At 38.6% G+C, this 16,230-nt stretch overlaps 2 protein-coding genes across 7 annotated transcripts in view; both read left to right on the forward strand.

Annotated features, from left to right (window-relative positions):
- Window positions 1-16,230, forward strand: part of RBM12B (RNA binding motif protein 12B) — a 1,112,412-nt gene that overhangs the window by 782,043 nt on the left and 314,139 nt on the right. The window lies entirely within an intron of this gene.
- The window catches only part of RUNX1T1 (RUNX1 partner transcriptional co-repressor 1), a 110,762-nt gene that overhangs the window by 88,609 nt on the left and 5,923 nt on the right, over window positions 1-16,230 (forward strand). For all 6 annotated transcript variants that reach the window (XM_048939619.1, XM_048939620.1, XM_048939621.1 and 3 more), the window contains 2 exons: window positions 3,256-3,324; window positions 9,171-9,361. In XM_048939619.1, the coding sequence (XP_048795576.1) occupies window positions 3,256-3,324; window positions 9,171-9,361 (260 nt within the window). The remainder of the gene's footprint in view (window positions 1-3,255; window positions 3,325-9,170; window positions 9,362-16,230) is intronic.

Genomic DNA, 16,230 nt, shown 5'->3' on the forward strand with positions numbered 1-16,230 from the left:
GTGGGCATAACGCTCTTAGAATTAATGCACCGTAGTTGGAATGGAATCTGGCACCATACTTGACTGTAGGATTTGTGCGTGTGTGTGAATGTTTTCCTTTTTCTTTTAAAAAATCCAGAATACACTAAAAACATTTTACAAAATATATCCTTGCCTACTGTGCAGTAGTGTATGAGGGCTAAAATGGAGAGAAAATTTTGTATCTTCATCTTTTTTCTTATGTGCCAGTTCAGCAACGTTTTTTCCTGAAGGATATATTTGACATTAAAATTATTAAAAAAAAAAAAAAAAAAAAAAGTTCCAAAATCACTTTAAATTTCAAGGTCTCTTATTTTAATTCATTTAAATTCTTAGTAGGCGAGTACTGGCTATGTTTACTTATATGTACTTTTTATGTTCCTTGCTGGGCTTTTTTGTGACTGTGCTTGATTGTGATGCTTTTGTTTGGAATTTGCTAGACTTCTAAATCTGTTAAGTTTTGTTTTTTTACTAAGTTCTGTGTTTCTTAATCTGAAGCACACCTTAGCTTAAAATATATATATATATATATATATATATATATATATATATATATATATATATATATATATATATATATATATATATAAAACTTACATCCTCTGGTCACATCCTGTAGTTTTACCCCCAGAAGAAAATTGTTTCATGGACTCATCACCACTGACTAAACAATAGTCATGTTAATAATATTTGTCTTACTTGGAAAATATGTATTTTATTATCTTCATAAGTGCTTCTTGTCTTTTCTTGTGTGCCATTCCAAACTATGGGAAAGTCTCTCACAAGCTCTTGATTTAATTCTTCTTGCAGAGGATCTCATTCCTCATGTAAATAATTTGTGGTTGGAATAAGAGCTTGATTGATGTTTATGTTTTGGAAATTTTAACAATTAGCTGGCAATCTGGTCATTTATGTCATTGGATTCCATTTTTGGAAAGTCATGTGTACTGAAAAATCAGCTCCACATCTCTCCATTGCCAGGGTAAGTCTAGGTTGGATATGGGGAAAAACTTCTTTACAGAAAGGGTTGTTAAGCACTGCAATAGGCTCCCCATGGAGGTGGTTGAGTCACCATCCCTGGATGTGTTTAAAAACTGTTTGGATGTGCTGCTCAGGGACACAATCTAGCGGAGGGTTGTTAGAGTTAGGGTAGCATGGTTAGGTCATGATTGGACTTAATGATCTTTAAGGTCTTTCCCAACCTGAGCGATTGTATGATTCTATGATTTTTAATACTGTGGTGGTGGAGGGCTTGAATCAAGGCTGTGATTCCCCCGCAATGGTTAGTACCTTAAATCACAGAAAGGAAAATTCAGCACAAAACACATGATGCAAACACAACAACCTTTTGTTCTGCCACATTTGGACTCTGGCCGTGTCTTGTGTTTAGTGCAGGAAAGCAAATAAGAGTGTTTTCATTTTTTCACCTTCAGTTTTCCTGAGCTTTCTTCTGCCTACTCTGTCACTGGCTGAACTGGCACTGTTCCCATAAGCCTTAACACCTCCAAAGGACAGGAGAAGTGTACACAATTGTATTTGTAGTCTCAAGTATCACATGGGCCAACTGATACCAATTATTTGCATGTTTCCAGCACGGGCTGACGTCCTCTACCACGTCAATTGAACCAACGTACATAGTTAGCTATTCTTGCACACAACTTTAAGTACCACCCCCCCTCTCTCCCCCCCTGTGCCCCCCCCCAGTTGTTTCGTGTTTGAGAGGTGTGAAATTCTGCCCATAAAAATTCATTTTTAGAGATAAACAGAAGATCTGGGGAAATCCACTCAGCTGCCTGTCAGATGGGAAACTGCAGTCTGCCCTGTTGGAGTCTGCAAATTCCTATGCTGGAAACTGTGTCTGTGGAGCAGCAGGCAGGGAGCGGGATTCCCTGCTGCCTGCCTGCTGAACCTGCCCCATCACTCCCATCTCTGGTAGCCAGCCGCAGGATCAAACATCAGCTTCTAAATGTGTTTTTTCAAGTTTCTGTACCCTACTGTATATAAACAGTACTGCATGCCCATATAAAGGGATAAAAAACCCAATTTGCTAAACCCAGTGGTTAACCATTATCATCAAAGGACTAATTTCTGACAAGATATCTTAGAATGAATTTAATATACTAAAATGAATATACTCAGTAAAAATTAAAAAGAATTATGTGTGCATTTTTGTCAAACTCAGACATTATAAAGGATGCTTAATTTCAAGCAAAATCTCTTCAAAGATGCAAAACCTTTCTGATGTGAAAAAACTTATTGCGACAATTGAGTTCTATCACACAGGCAATAATGTGCATTGTAAATATAAATATTTTTAGAAACATTTCTCCTGCGTTACTTCAACATACAGTTGATCATTTTAAAAATTATATTTGAAACCATATTTGAAAAGAGCAGCTTTCATCTGCTGTGGATCTGTGTGCTGAATTTCAGGTCAAAGTGAGGGGTTTTTTTTCTGCCTTGTCTGATCCTGTGGCTTTGAAGTCAGTGTGGACGGGATCTTGCTGATTTCAGAGTTCTTAGGCTCAGGCGCAGAGGTTAAACCCTTGGAAGAAGGAGAGGAGGGGGGCAAGGACTGTCAAAATGTGATGGAAATATGTGGGTGAGTTCTGTGCTCCTGTGAGGCTGCGTGGTGGATGCATGTGGGAGCTTAACCTAAAGTTAAAGGCTCTGTTTTTCAAACTTGTGCGGCTGCAGTTCCCCACACGGGTCAGAGACAGGAAAGCATAGCTCTGAGCATACAGAAACACACCTCCTTTCTCTGCAGATCACTCACTGATGATGGGATTGACATCTTGCTTTTTATCTTAGCCGTCAGCAGCCAGCCTGTGTGTGCAAAGCCAGAAGTGCCAAGCACAGGCTGCTTGCGCTTTCTTCTTTCTTTTCTAAGCGTAATTACAAAGGATGAAGCATGTCACCTCTCAGTCAGTCTCTCAAAGCCAGCTTTAAAAGCTGTCATACAGGGATGACTTGAAACTGCAGGATAAAAATAAAGCCAACAAGTCTCAGCTTGGCTTAAGATGAGACACTGGAGCCCTAAACATCAATCCAGTCTGTGTGGCATTCCTGAGTGACTGTCGCAGTGTCCTGCTTATTCTGCATAAAGAAAAACTCCATGCAGTTTTTCCTGAGCAACAGGGAATGGGAAAAGGTGTTTCTTGGAGTCTGGTTCAATCCCCATGTGTTCCTTACCATGCTCTTTCTTTTTCCCCCTCCTCCCCCTCTCTCCTCCTGTAGAATCGCATCGGGAATTCCTTCACAGGCCTGCATCTGGATACGTGCCAGAGGAGATCTGGAAGAAAGCTGGTAAGAACTGTTTAAAAACAAGAGCTTGGTATTCTGGCAGCTGTGTGCAGTTGTTAACACACTGATGTGAGGAATAAAAAAAAAAAAAAGGGGCTTACTAGTAACAAGAAGAAATTGTATTTAATAATCTTAAACTGGAACCGATCAGAACATGAAATAATCTTCATAATGGAAGCATCTGCTGCTGTAGTTAAGGAACTATTGCTGCTTCCATCATGGACTCCTATTTTCGAGAATTATAAAGGTTTCAGGCTAGAACTCGATATGCTAAAGTTTTAACATGACAATAATTTAAAAAAATTTTTTTTGTGACTTTCCTCTCTTCCCCCCTCCCCCCAATTTTAGGGTTCTCACCTATTTAATGTGAGAATTCCCTACAGAGTATATTCCCAAAGGAGCTGTAGTGTGGCTGTTCTTCTAGTAAGATTTTGTGACAATTAGCCCTAAGTGAAGCCTGGGCTCATGCTCCTGCTAGGTGTTCAAGGAGTCAAGCAAGATTGTCTCCATAAATGCTCCCAGTGGTTACATGGACATTCATGTCTTCCTTGAAGTTGAAAGCAACATGGGCAGATGTGGATGTGAAGAATTTGTTTAAACACGCAGAAATTCTGCCTGAGCCAAGGAGTCTCCTGGCAAGGATCCTGCTAGGCTACTAAAGAGAAGCCTTTACTCTCTCACCATCACTATCAGAGCATCTTTGTTTTCAGAGGGGCCAGGAGTTAGTTGAACGAAATCTAGGTAGTTGAGCATGTACTCTCACTTATGCTTACACACGCACACAGAGTGACAAAGATATCTTTTGAACACCTCTACAACCATGTACTGAAACTTTCTGCGCAGCAGTTAATGATTAAATGGCAAATATGTAGCAGTTCCAATGCTTTCTGATCAAACACCCTTTAATTGCTTGGTGTATTTTAGACACGATACAGGACACACATGTACGAATGTTTTGCTGGCATATTGTCACATCAGACAAGAGGTTGTGTTGTTAATATAATGCAGATTCATCACTAACAGTTAACATTTGTCAGTGTGTTAATTAGTTCTTTTGGAAACATTGCCGTTTCTGTGAAAAATAACTATTTACAAATTCTTCTTTTGTCCAAGGATTATGTAGCTTTGTAACTTAATGCTGTTTTATGGCCCAAATATTTTTCATAGTTTGTTTTGCCATGTTCATGTTAACATTGTAGCTGAAAAATAAGAAAAAAATATGCAGTTCCAGGAATCCTCATAGAGAAGCATTATTCATTGGAATTTCAGGAATTTGGTTTTTCTTGAAATAACTGGGTTTTAATGTTTCTTAGTGTTTCAGGTTATTTTTGACTCCTAGTTGCAGAACCATAGAAGAAATTTCTTCATAAGCTAGCAATAGAAGTTTAATGGAAGCTTTTGGCCTGACATGTAAAATTGGATGTGCATTCATGTTGTGTTTATCCAGAGATAGCATTTTAAAGGAGCTGTGATGTGTCATCTTGTGAACATTTGTATCATCAGTTATTTTAAAACAAAGTTTTAAAAGTTTCTTTGGTCCTATTTCTGTTGTGGCGTTCAGTCAGATTCCCTTTAGTAAGTATGTCTGTGAACTGGAGAATAAAAGAAGTCTGACCTGATATATATATATACATCTATATATTTATACATCTACATGTATATATGTATACATCTATCAGTAACATACCAGAAAGCATACTGCTTTCACTAAATCATTGACATTCATTTTCAAAAGGCTGTGCTTGAAGTTGGAGGTTCAGAATCAGTTCAAGGAAGTAAAAGCACAATTCAGGTCTGTGGGCTGAGTCTCTATTGCCATTTGAGGTGCTGTTCAGTTTCCTGGCATGGCTGCTACTGCCAGTCTAGAAGTCTGCAAATCTCTCATGAGTCATTGCTGCAAGTTCAGTGTGGATATCTTGGTGTCTCAAATGACCATAAAGACCAAAGTGTAGACAGCTGAGTTAAGTGCAAATGTCTGATTGGGAAGCTGAGTCCATTGAATTGAAAGAATTTGGCATAAAAACAGTTTATAAGCAACCCTCAAAAACCAGCAAATAATTGAAAAACAGATTCAATTTAAACTTTTAGAGTCTGATTCATTAAATATACTAAGTGAAGCATGTACTTCTGTGATGCTGAAACAAGTATGTAGTATCTAACACCTTGTAAATTAAAACCATGTGAATCCAATTCAGTTTCATCAGTGGAAAATTGTCAGTGTCCTGATTAATGTCATTGAATAATAGTTATTCAGATGAAGAGTTCAAGACAAGTTCTCAGTGCCCTTACTAGTCAAGAGTAAGGCAGGCATGTGAAGGGGATCAGTCAGATCATAGATTAGATGATTTGCCCTCTGGAAATGTTTCTCTTTGTCAGATACTGAGGTGTTTCCAGACCTTTGTGGGTTGCTGTTTTAGCTGCTTTTGGTCTGATGAGGAGACTGTCTTTCAGCCATCCACCATCACACATAAGGACCTACTGCTAGTCACAGTCCACAGGGAAGTGCTGGAATTAGCAAACAGGCACGGAGTGACCATGTTCTCTCATACAAAGGCAATAAACATTTTTCAGGGTATTTCTGATACCAACTCCCAGTGGCCTTCTTTACTCTGCTCACCCAGAGAAGGAGATGATGCAGATGTCATGGTTGACACAGTACCTCATCCCTGTCCATCACTTCCCCTTTTGTCATGATGTAGATCTAGTATGCCCATGATACAAGAGAAGTGGCTGGGAATTGACTGGTGAGTCATGTACAGTTACAGCAGTGAATGATGACTTGAGTGCTTCTCCTGAGTCAACATCTAGGACCTCTGATCATGTTGAGTAACGTCTATTCCACATAAGCTATCTGCTCCCTGGAGCTTCTTTCATAAGTTAGTGTTATTCACATTGAAAGATTTTAGTTGCATTCTGAAAATACCTAGAGAAATTATACCAAGACTGCTTAGCACAACCTAGAAAATGAAAGATGCACTTAAATGCATCTTAGATGTTTGATTTTAAAATTTTTCGATTTGTGTTTTCAGATGTTAGAATCTAATCATTCTTCCTTTCTGTGGAAAAGTGGCAGTATTCTGTGAAGCTTTCATTCTTGGTCTTCTCTCTGACTATTGTCAAGGGTCAGTCTCACTAGTGCCCTTATCTGAAGCTATGAAGCCTGTGTTCTATGCCTATGAGATATCTGTAGGTACTGGAAACTTTCAAGGAGATGTGAGAAAATGGATGATGGGAAATTTTGTCTGTTTATATTGAGATGATGTGACCAAAAAGCACAAGGCTGTAACTCTTTGCTTTCACTTTCAGATATTTCATTGCACGAATTCTGCTGTCAAAAGTAATGGAAATACCAATCCGTAGTTTGTACTTTAGCATAAAGTATAATTCCTTTTCCTTTGGGATATGGCCTCATAAATACTCCATACACTCAAAAGCATTGCAAAAGAAGTGAAAATACACGGTTCTATTTCTATATCTGGTCTGAAGAAACGTAGCTAGGTAGGATTAAAACTGTAACATTAGAAGTCTTTGTAAAATGTTGGGGTACTCTGCTTCCAGTTTAAAACACTTGTTCAAACTAGCATTTCTAAGCTCTGCAAACATCTCAGCGTAAGACTAAGCTTGCATCATATATTGAAAGTGCATAATGCCTAACAAAGCTAATTTCTCTTCCATAGTAAATACCAGCAAGAATACAGATTTTCTCAAAGAAATTTGCTTTGTTAATAACTGCAGTTCATAGACGCAAAACGTCTGTATTTAAGTTGCCTCATTTTTATGAAAATGGTAATAAAATTGCATCTGTATTTTTGCCTGTGTATATTTCTTTTCTCACAATCAGTGAATGTTTGCAGTTGGTAATAAATATTCAAGCACCTTGCAAATGTCCTACCAATTCCCTTTGCTGATCTGTGCATGCCTGTGGGACTAGAATAGGAATGCATAATTTAAATATAAATTGCCTGATTTGCATAGACAATTAGTCTAGCTGCAGCTTTGATCGTAAGCAAAAATTATTGTCCTGTATTGCCACTTAGATAGAATTTTAATTCACCTTGAATATTCAAAGTAAATTAAGCCTTGGCTGTGTGGTTGAAGGATATGATTTTTATCTCTCCTGAGGCTTTCCCCTAAACAACAGTTATGGTAGGGTAATATAAGGGCATATTTTCAGCCTCATAAAAATAGAGGCATAAGTTTTATCTCTTAATCTCCCTTTCCCCACCCCAAAAAATCAGCTGACACATATCTCACTGCCATACAGGCATCAAATAATAGAATGCTTCTTTCATTGTAATTAATGCAACTTTAGCGGGTGTGTGGATTGAAAATAAGTCTCTTTTGCAGTTGTACTTTGTGTTATTGTTGAAAATGGAGACTTTGTGTTGCAGCTTTTTTGAAATAACAAATTCAGAGAGGTATAGGCATCAAAACTCAGGACAGCTACTGACTTAGTGCCTGTATGTAAGAGTTAGGTGTATGTACATGTGTGAGCACCCAAATACATGTGATACAGCCCTCAACTCAAATCCATAACACAGTTGTAATACTTAAATTTTAATCTACGGTAAAACATTTTTATTAGAAATCTATGTTTTTAATTAAACATAACATTTAATTAAGGTGGTTTTTAAGTGGATGAAACAATTAAGTGCAAACACTTGAATGAAACATGTCATAATTAGTTTTAATAGAGTGTTAATTGGTACTAGGTTTGCCAAGTTAATAATTACTGCTTATTAAATTTTCAATTAATCATTGTCATTTTGCTTTGAATAAAGATGAAAATTAGATAAACTAATTCAGGAGGAGGATGGTTTCCTTGTTAATTAGAGCAGTTAATTAGAAAAAAAAAGGAATTACTTGTTTTAGTTGTCAATTAGAAGATTGTTCATTAGTAAAATCTTTGCACTCTTCCTTCATCAAAATCCAAATAATTAATTTGTGACAATGCATGTTTTCTGGAATAAAAGATATGACACTAGTAGATACTGAAGAAACAGCTCATGGTGACTTTGTTATTTTACAAAAACATGAAGCTTTGGATGTAATGAAGCAGTCTGTCCCTGCTCAGGGTTAATTGTGTGCTGGAGTCATGTTGGCTTTAGGGCACTCAGGGCCCAGCAAGCGTCGGAAAATGATCTTTTCAGTGCAAATGTTGGTCTGCAAAAGTGTACAGAAGAGATCAGTAGATCAAAAGATTGTTATTAAACAAATTTTAATTTTGGCTTTTAAAAGTACGTGTCCAGGAAAAATATATTAAACCAAGAATTTAAAATTTTGTAATAAACTCTTGGGTGTTTCATGTACTTATTCTGTAAATGAAAAAAGAAAAAATGTTAATGATTTAATCCTCTAGTAATTTTCAGAGCTAAGTAATACAATTCTGAAAATGTCGTATTATTTCTTTCGTAATAATTCTTGCCAAACATATTCTTAGATCTGGTGTACTGCAAAAGCAATATTGGCTGGTCAGCCCTGCCTGTGGTAGAGGGGATGGAACTTGCATCTTTGAGGTCCCTTCCAACCCAAGCCATTCTATGATTCTATGATTCAATTTTCTGAATAAAATGTTCCAGAAGATTACAGAAATAATGCTCCAGAGACCTAGAAAGTCTGAACCTTACGATATGTTAATAAAATTATCAAGAACCGCCATGAGTTTTAGAGGCTTGTGAGAGCTTTGGTGGTAAAGAAGTAAAGCATCTGGGTAGTCTTGAAGAGTCGCAAGGAACCAGGTTCACTTTCACCCTGCTAAACACGAAGACATGATGCGTCTCATGATTTAGTCCTGCATAGCCCTGCACTAAAGATCCTGTGTTGACAAGGATTTCTTCCTTCATTTACAGAGGAAGCTGTCAATGAAGTAAAACGTCAGGCAATGGCAGAGTTGCAGAAGGCAGTGTCAGAGGCTGAGCGGAAGGCTCATGACATGATCACTTCCGAGAGAGCCAAGATGGAGCGCACCGTTGCCGAAGCCAAGCGCCAGGCTGCAGAGGATGCACTAGCTGTTATCAATCAGCAAGAGGATTCAAGTGAGGTAAGTAAGGTCTTTGCTGGATGGCCACCTCTCTAAATGCTTTCACCAGCTAGCAGCCCCGTGCTAGGAGGTTGCTTTTGTCAGGACTTGAACCTGCTTTGCCTCATCTAATGAAAAATTACTAACAGCTGCTCTACGGAAAGGCAGAGAACATGTCTTTGTCTTCCATTCTCTCAAGTATTTTAATGTCTTTGAGTTCAAAGAATTGCAAACCATTGTGATGCCAGTGGAAAATAGGATCTGTGCAGTAACCTGGAGCAGGAATCAGGATGACAAGTGGCTGCAAACCTTAGGTGTATTTGAGCTAGCTGTAATCCAGCTGGCACAGACAATTCATGTGGTACCAGGATTCAGTTCCCGCGATGAATTATTTGCTCATTTGCTTTGGGCATGTATTACAGGCAGATGCTGAACCCCAAATTTTCTTGGTAATATCTGCTCAAAATAGCTACTGGACTTGGGCTGCAGTGTCACCTTTTAACTGATATTTAGTGTTAGATATTGCGCACCTTTCTCCTCTAATTTAGCTTCTCACTACCTTTACTTTAAAGCTCTTCAAAGTGCTGATATGGAATAGATAACAAGATGGTTTGGTGGAAAATGTTTCACACTGAAATAGTAAAGAAACAGTAATTTAAGAGATTAATTAATTAATTAAGAGATGATTAAGGTGGTTGTAGAGCAAGGTGGTTAAAAGCTTGTCAGGGGAGGGCAATGGCTACGGAAGCTATTTGCAAAGGATGATGGTTCCTGTAGGACAGCATGTGAATGTGGATTTACAAGTGTTTCCTTAATTTGATTGTGTTAATTTGACTGCAGGATATAGAGAGTTGAGAAGTGGACAAACATCAGCACCAATAGCAGGAAGCTGAGAGCAAAAGACCAGGGTGTGTTTTATCAGTGTTGCAGAATTTTATGTCTATTGCAGATGACAATAAATAATTTCCTAAGTTCAAACTGCCCTTAAAAAACAGACATGACAGAAACTACATCAGTAAAATGTTACTTCTGTGCAGTCATCAAATCAAAGAATGTTACTTTTGTTAACTGTTTCTTGTTCTTGTACTAGGCTCTTGGCTGTAGTGAAGCTACAGTTGGAAGGAGAATAGATAGCAGTACCCACTGTATGGGGACATGTCAAAGCACTTTTCCTGGACTGCATGGACAGCACTGTAGAAGAGTCACTTAAGTTGAAAGATGCAGATGAGGTAGCTGCAGCATGCTGAGAAAACTGGCAGAAGTCATGAGCAGATAAGCCAGTGGCATGCTGCAGTATGCATCCATAATTTGTGAGAGCGTAAGATTTTAATTCATACCAGGCTTCTCTGGAGATGAAAGACCATTGTGGGATCACTGAATGCCCAAAGTTCTCCTTAATGTGTAGCAGATGAATAATGAGGAGACAAAAGGAATTGATTTTCAGCATCTGAAAGTTTGTCAGGAAGAAAGGGACCAGGAGAAGCGTATGTACCCTTTAAAGCACTAACTGTTCCATTGCAGATTAAATGAGACATAAATTCAATTTATTGGCATTTTGTATCTAAGATATTCAAGGACATTTTTCCTACTCTGTGTTCATTGAAGGGGCAATTGTCTGACTTAGCATCATTAAAGACCTGCCATTTTATATGTGTATGCATACAAGAGATTCCTGTTATCAAAACCAAAATTCCAAAGGTAAATGCCTAAGAGGAAATTGTAAATTAAATCTGTTTAGTGAACTGATGTAGTGTAGGCAAGACAGATGAAGACCTTATGTGCCAGTACATACAGCCCATTCTTCCACAAGTAGACACCCAGATTGGAGAGTTTGTATGCTGTGATTTGCTCCTGATCAGTTGTACCTCTGGAGAAAGCTGTGTGACAACAGACATCTTTACATAAGCAAGAATTGCTTATGAAGTTGCTCACTTCTTGAAAGTAGAAATTAAAAAGGGGCAAATAGTTCTTATAATTTCACTTTAATGAAATGTGGCTCAGAGGGTTACAAATGTTCTGTAACTGTTTATATTCAGGGAAGATAGAAGCCTTCTGGACCTAGACCAATCTACATAATTAAGACCAATTTCAAGTGAGGTTGGTGGCTTTGTCCTGCAGCTTTCACCTCTGTGGTCATGAGCAGCACATCAGTATGGTTGTTTTGAGATGCCAAATGCAAGTTTTAATAGATCTCAGTACATGTTTACAGATGTTTGGTTAATTTTAAGGCAGGTGACAGTGGTACTTACTTGACAGCTAATAGCTAGATGTGCCTGGTCAGTTTTTATTTGTTCCTTCTCAGCCTCCAGTTATGCCAAACTCCACCCACTTAGGACACTGCTTCCTACAACTACCTATTACCTTTGGCTAGCTCTTTTTTTGGATAACACATCTAAAAATGGACTGGCCTTTTCCTTCATCTTTCAGGACAGGAGGTTATTCTGCCAATGTTTGAGAATTGTTCCTTTGGAGTTGAGACCTTGTGTTCAATGAGGTTGAGGAGTAAAACTTCACTTTTGCTTTGCTGTTCATTATCTTTCAATCTCTTTGTGACTATCCCTCCTCATTTGTCTAGGTTGGAAATCTCTATAAAGTTTTCTATTTACAACACTGTTTACAACTTTCAGCAGTACATTGTAAGTATGTATTTCAAGAGCTATCTCTGGTTTCAGATATGAGGGTGCTGTAGCAGCAGCTACTGAGCATAGAGGAAGACAAAGCATTGCTCCTCATTTCTTATCCTTGCCTGGGATATTACAGCAAAGTCAACAAGAGAGCTCAATATAGGCTGCTACATAACCTCCATGCAGCTCCTGACAGCATATTTCTCCCACGGGTGTAATTTGTTCTTTTGGCTCTGGAAACTATGGAAGGAGACGGGAATTTGGCTCCACATTTCTAATGTTTCTGATATAAATTTCATCTGCTACAGCCACTCCCTGTCTGTTCTCAAGATTTCTCCCTTACAGCTTCATTTGTTATTTAGTAAAATGCAACATGGATCTAGCTGAGGCTTCCTGGAGCTGCTTTGCTCTGAGGACTTTGTAGCATGATTTCTCTTGCTGTCTTCTCTACAGCCTGAAGCCATTTCTAGGACTAAGACTAGATTTTTTTAATGATTGCCATATGAAGGTAATACGTAGTGTCCTCATGCAAGAACTTTTAGAGATCTCGCGTAGAAAAGTATGTGTGTATATATGTGAAACCTGAAAAAGTGACCTCCATGAGTGCAAGAGAACATTGATGTGTTGAGCAGACCAGAGCTAAGTAAAGGTCACTGAAGGCAGTGAGAAGACCAATAAGAAGAGGTGTAATTTTGGGGAGCATCTTGAATTTTAAGAAGTGTTCTGCAATGTGCTGAGCATCGCCATGTTACATAGTAAAGTTTTCACTTCTGACCCAATAATTCCTTTCTGAATCATTGTCCTTTGCTTGTGTTAGAGTTCCATTTGATTTAATTGCCATCAGTATCTGCACATTTACTTTTCAAGATTTTCCAAGATTTTCTCAGCATAAGCTTTTGTGACCGACAAGGACATGGTCATTATTTTCTGTTATCACAATGAGATTGGTTGAAGACCAGTGAGCAGAGCATGCTGCGGCCAGAAAGCAAAACGACAAGAGAAGGCCTACCTGTCAGCATGATTGTTCCTGAACCACAAATTATTTCTTTACCAGTTCCTTACAGTTGCTTGACAAAAGATGACCCATTCATCAGGAGTTGACTTGGCTGAGTACAGAAACATGTGTGAGCAGCCTACTCTTTAATGACTGCCGTACTTGCTTTGGCTGCAATCTACTGTTGTGCAAATCAATTTTAATGGCAAGGGTGAGCAGCTTAGCAAAGAGACTGTCTGCCCAGATTGTAGGAGGGGGGAATTAAAACATCTGTCTTTCTGCTCTGGTATAAAATGCCACAGAAAGATCTGACAGTCAGTGCTCTTCCTCACTTTTAGCAGGGTGGGGGCTGGGTATGGTGAAGGAGCACAAATGTTTCGGTTCTCTGCTGAAAGCAGATGCTGACATCTGATCAGATAAAGCAGTATGTAACTGATCCAACACTGCTTTTACGAGACGTGTAGTGTTAAGGCTTGTTTATATTGCAGCAGCTTATGTTGTATGTGAACATCACACTTACCTGACATTTTGAAAGCAGCTGGGCTCAATCTCTGCTGACCAATCCATTGAGACCAGGACTGTGCCAGCAAACCTGACTCTGAGCATCAGATGCTGTGATGCAGGCGAACCCAATTTGTTAGGCTGGTGTTGAGTTCGTACATGTCAGCTAATGTTTAATTTTCTTTTGGCTGGGCAACTCCTAGAAAGCAGCACTTTGTCCTCTGCAGTGGTGAGTGGTAGAGAGGCACCAGAGCCATGTGTTCAGCACAGGATCAGACAGTTTGTGATGTGAGCTCTGGCAGAGCCCCAAGCTGCTAAACTAAGCCTGGCCAGCCAGCTTGCATGTCTCTTCTGTGTGACTTTCTGCGCTTCTGTATTCAGGATGTAGCTCTCTCTGCTAGTTTGTATGAACACAGGTATACATCACAGAGTTAACAGTGGCTTGGCCTTGAATGTTCACTGATAGGTGCAACTTTATGAGAAACATTTAACAACTTGAATCTTTCTGAGGAGAACTGCATTTAGAAGCACTGTGGGAATTTCCAAAGAACCAATGTATTTTTTTCCTTCTAATGGGTCTTTGGCAGAATTTTCAAAATCTTCTCCATTGTGGTTGTGGTCATCTTTTTTTTTTCTTTTTCTCTTTGGCATGGGGCCATGGAGTAAGTGATGATTACAAACTTGTTAAAAATGCATTTTTTTCATAGCCAGCCATGCTTCCTATCCTGGTAAACTGTGGAAGTTTGTCAGAGATGATATAACAATGTTTTATACTGTGTTATGGCCTTTCAGAGTTCGTAGTATCTTTGACGTGTCAGGATCCATTTGTTTTTTGTTTTTTGTTTTTTTTTTTGTTTTCCCTCTTCAAGCCAACTCACACCAAGTCTCAGCTGGAGGTGTCAGAGGAAAACAAACACTCAATTGTGATTAAATATTTCAAAAATGAAAGTGATGGGATAGACAAAGTTATTGAGAAATGTGTGTCCTGGTATTGGAGACCACAGAAATGGAGACCTTTTGTTCTGAGAATTTTCATGATGGCGTACAGAAGTTTCTGAATTCTGCTGTTTAAAGATGGAAGCTTAAGTGGATGAAAATTAAGAGTCTGACCTAAGATAAGGCTTTGACCTATGACTGATGTTCCTTGTTGGTTGAAAGAAGAGGATGAAATATGATCAGTGGCATAGATTTTGAGTGAGATTCCCATCTGTTGTAATTTACCCAATTTCACTGAATTAATGCATTTTCAAGGTAGTGAGGTTAAATTGAATTATGTAGTCTGAGAATCTTGCCTTTTGTATAACCTCACTCTTTCCCAGGAAAATCAATGCAGAATAAAACTGTAGTCCAGTCCTGCTCATAGTTTTAACTACATCTGGAACTCTGTAAAGCACTAGCTGGAAGTGCAGTATAGTAGGTGTCTCCCTGAAGACAGAAAATAGACCAGGAGAGGCTTTGGGAGATCCCCTACCCTCTTTCCCAATGTATGATCAAATCTAGCTGTGATATTCCTGCAATATACCTTCTTTGCCTATGTTTTAGCGATGGAGATTCTCTAGTTGCCTCTAGGCAATTTATTCCAATCTTTAAAAAGATTTTCTATAACATCTTTTTCCAGTTCTTCCTACAGCTGTTACATCTCATTATTTTTCCTGTTAATTCATGGTTATTGCCAGTCTCACTGCAGTAGCCTCTGAGATGTTTGGATGCTGCTTTACCTCTCAGGCTGTCATCTCTGTTGGAGTCCATTTGTTCTTTCCTCATAGCTTGTGTTCAGTCTCTAATAATTCTCACAGCCTTTCTTTGTATCTTATTTGCCTTATTTCATTTTCTGTATTTGAAGTGCATCGTCCCAGCATAGATGGTACTCCAGGCTTGTCAGTTCTTGGAGCTAAAGAGTCTTAAGATGTCATACAGTCCATAGTCATATCTTCATATAGTAGCCATACTTTCTGTATGGTAGTTGTCACCTTGTCATCAACCTGACATTGTTGTCCCATGTTATCCGAGATATTGTCCATACAGTTCAGCTTCCATTTGGCTGATACAGAAATACCTGCTTAGCCCTATACTGAGCTCTTGAGCTTCCCAGAAGGAAAGATGCTTTGAGCATGGTCAATCCCACAGCGATCTCATGCTCTGTCCACAGTGTCTGGATGATTAACTTAGGAACATGTGAGAAGCGGTGCATGAAGCACATCATAACAGTAGCCAGCATCTTGAGCCTGGTTTTAATTTGGTAGAGCATGAATTCTGAAGCTCTCCTTCAGCAGTGCGAACAGAAAGCGTCATTGCCAGAGCTTTAGTTATTGAGTTCTGTCTCTAGAGCCATTTTCTGCTGCTTATACAGAGAATGGTACACCCAGTGGTCACAGTGGTGAGGATTTGGTAGTACTGGGAGTTCTGCATGACAAATCCAGATGCTGTTGTACCAGCTCCCTATGGCACATATGTCTGTTTATGTTCATTTACACCATCATAATTCTTAAATGCATTTTTGTGTGTGTGTGTGTAAATGTGAGCTATAAAATTTATTTTGAAATTCTTGTGTTTTATGTGCTTTTATTCCCACAATTATGTTAAAGACATAATGACCTGTTAAATTATAAATAATATATTCAGTGGACAAAATCACGTACTAGACAATGTAGGATACATTAAGTAATCATGTAAAGAAGCAGCTTAGAGCTTTGTCACTTCATTAAAATCTGGCACTTATTTATCACTTTTAATGTTCTGTACAGGCTGATAAGTTAACTGATGACTGTTTT

Source organism: Lagopus muta, chromosome 3, assembly GCF_023343835.1.
Source record: "Lagopus muta isolate bLagMut1 chromosome 3, bLagMut1 primary, whole genome shotgun sequence".
NCBI lineage: Eukaryota > Metazoa > Chordata > Aves > Galliformes > Phasianidae > Lagopus > Lagopus muta.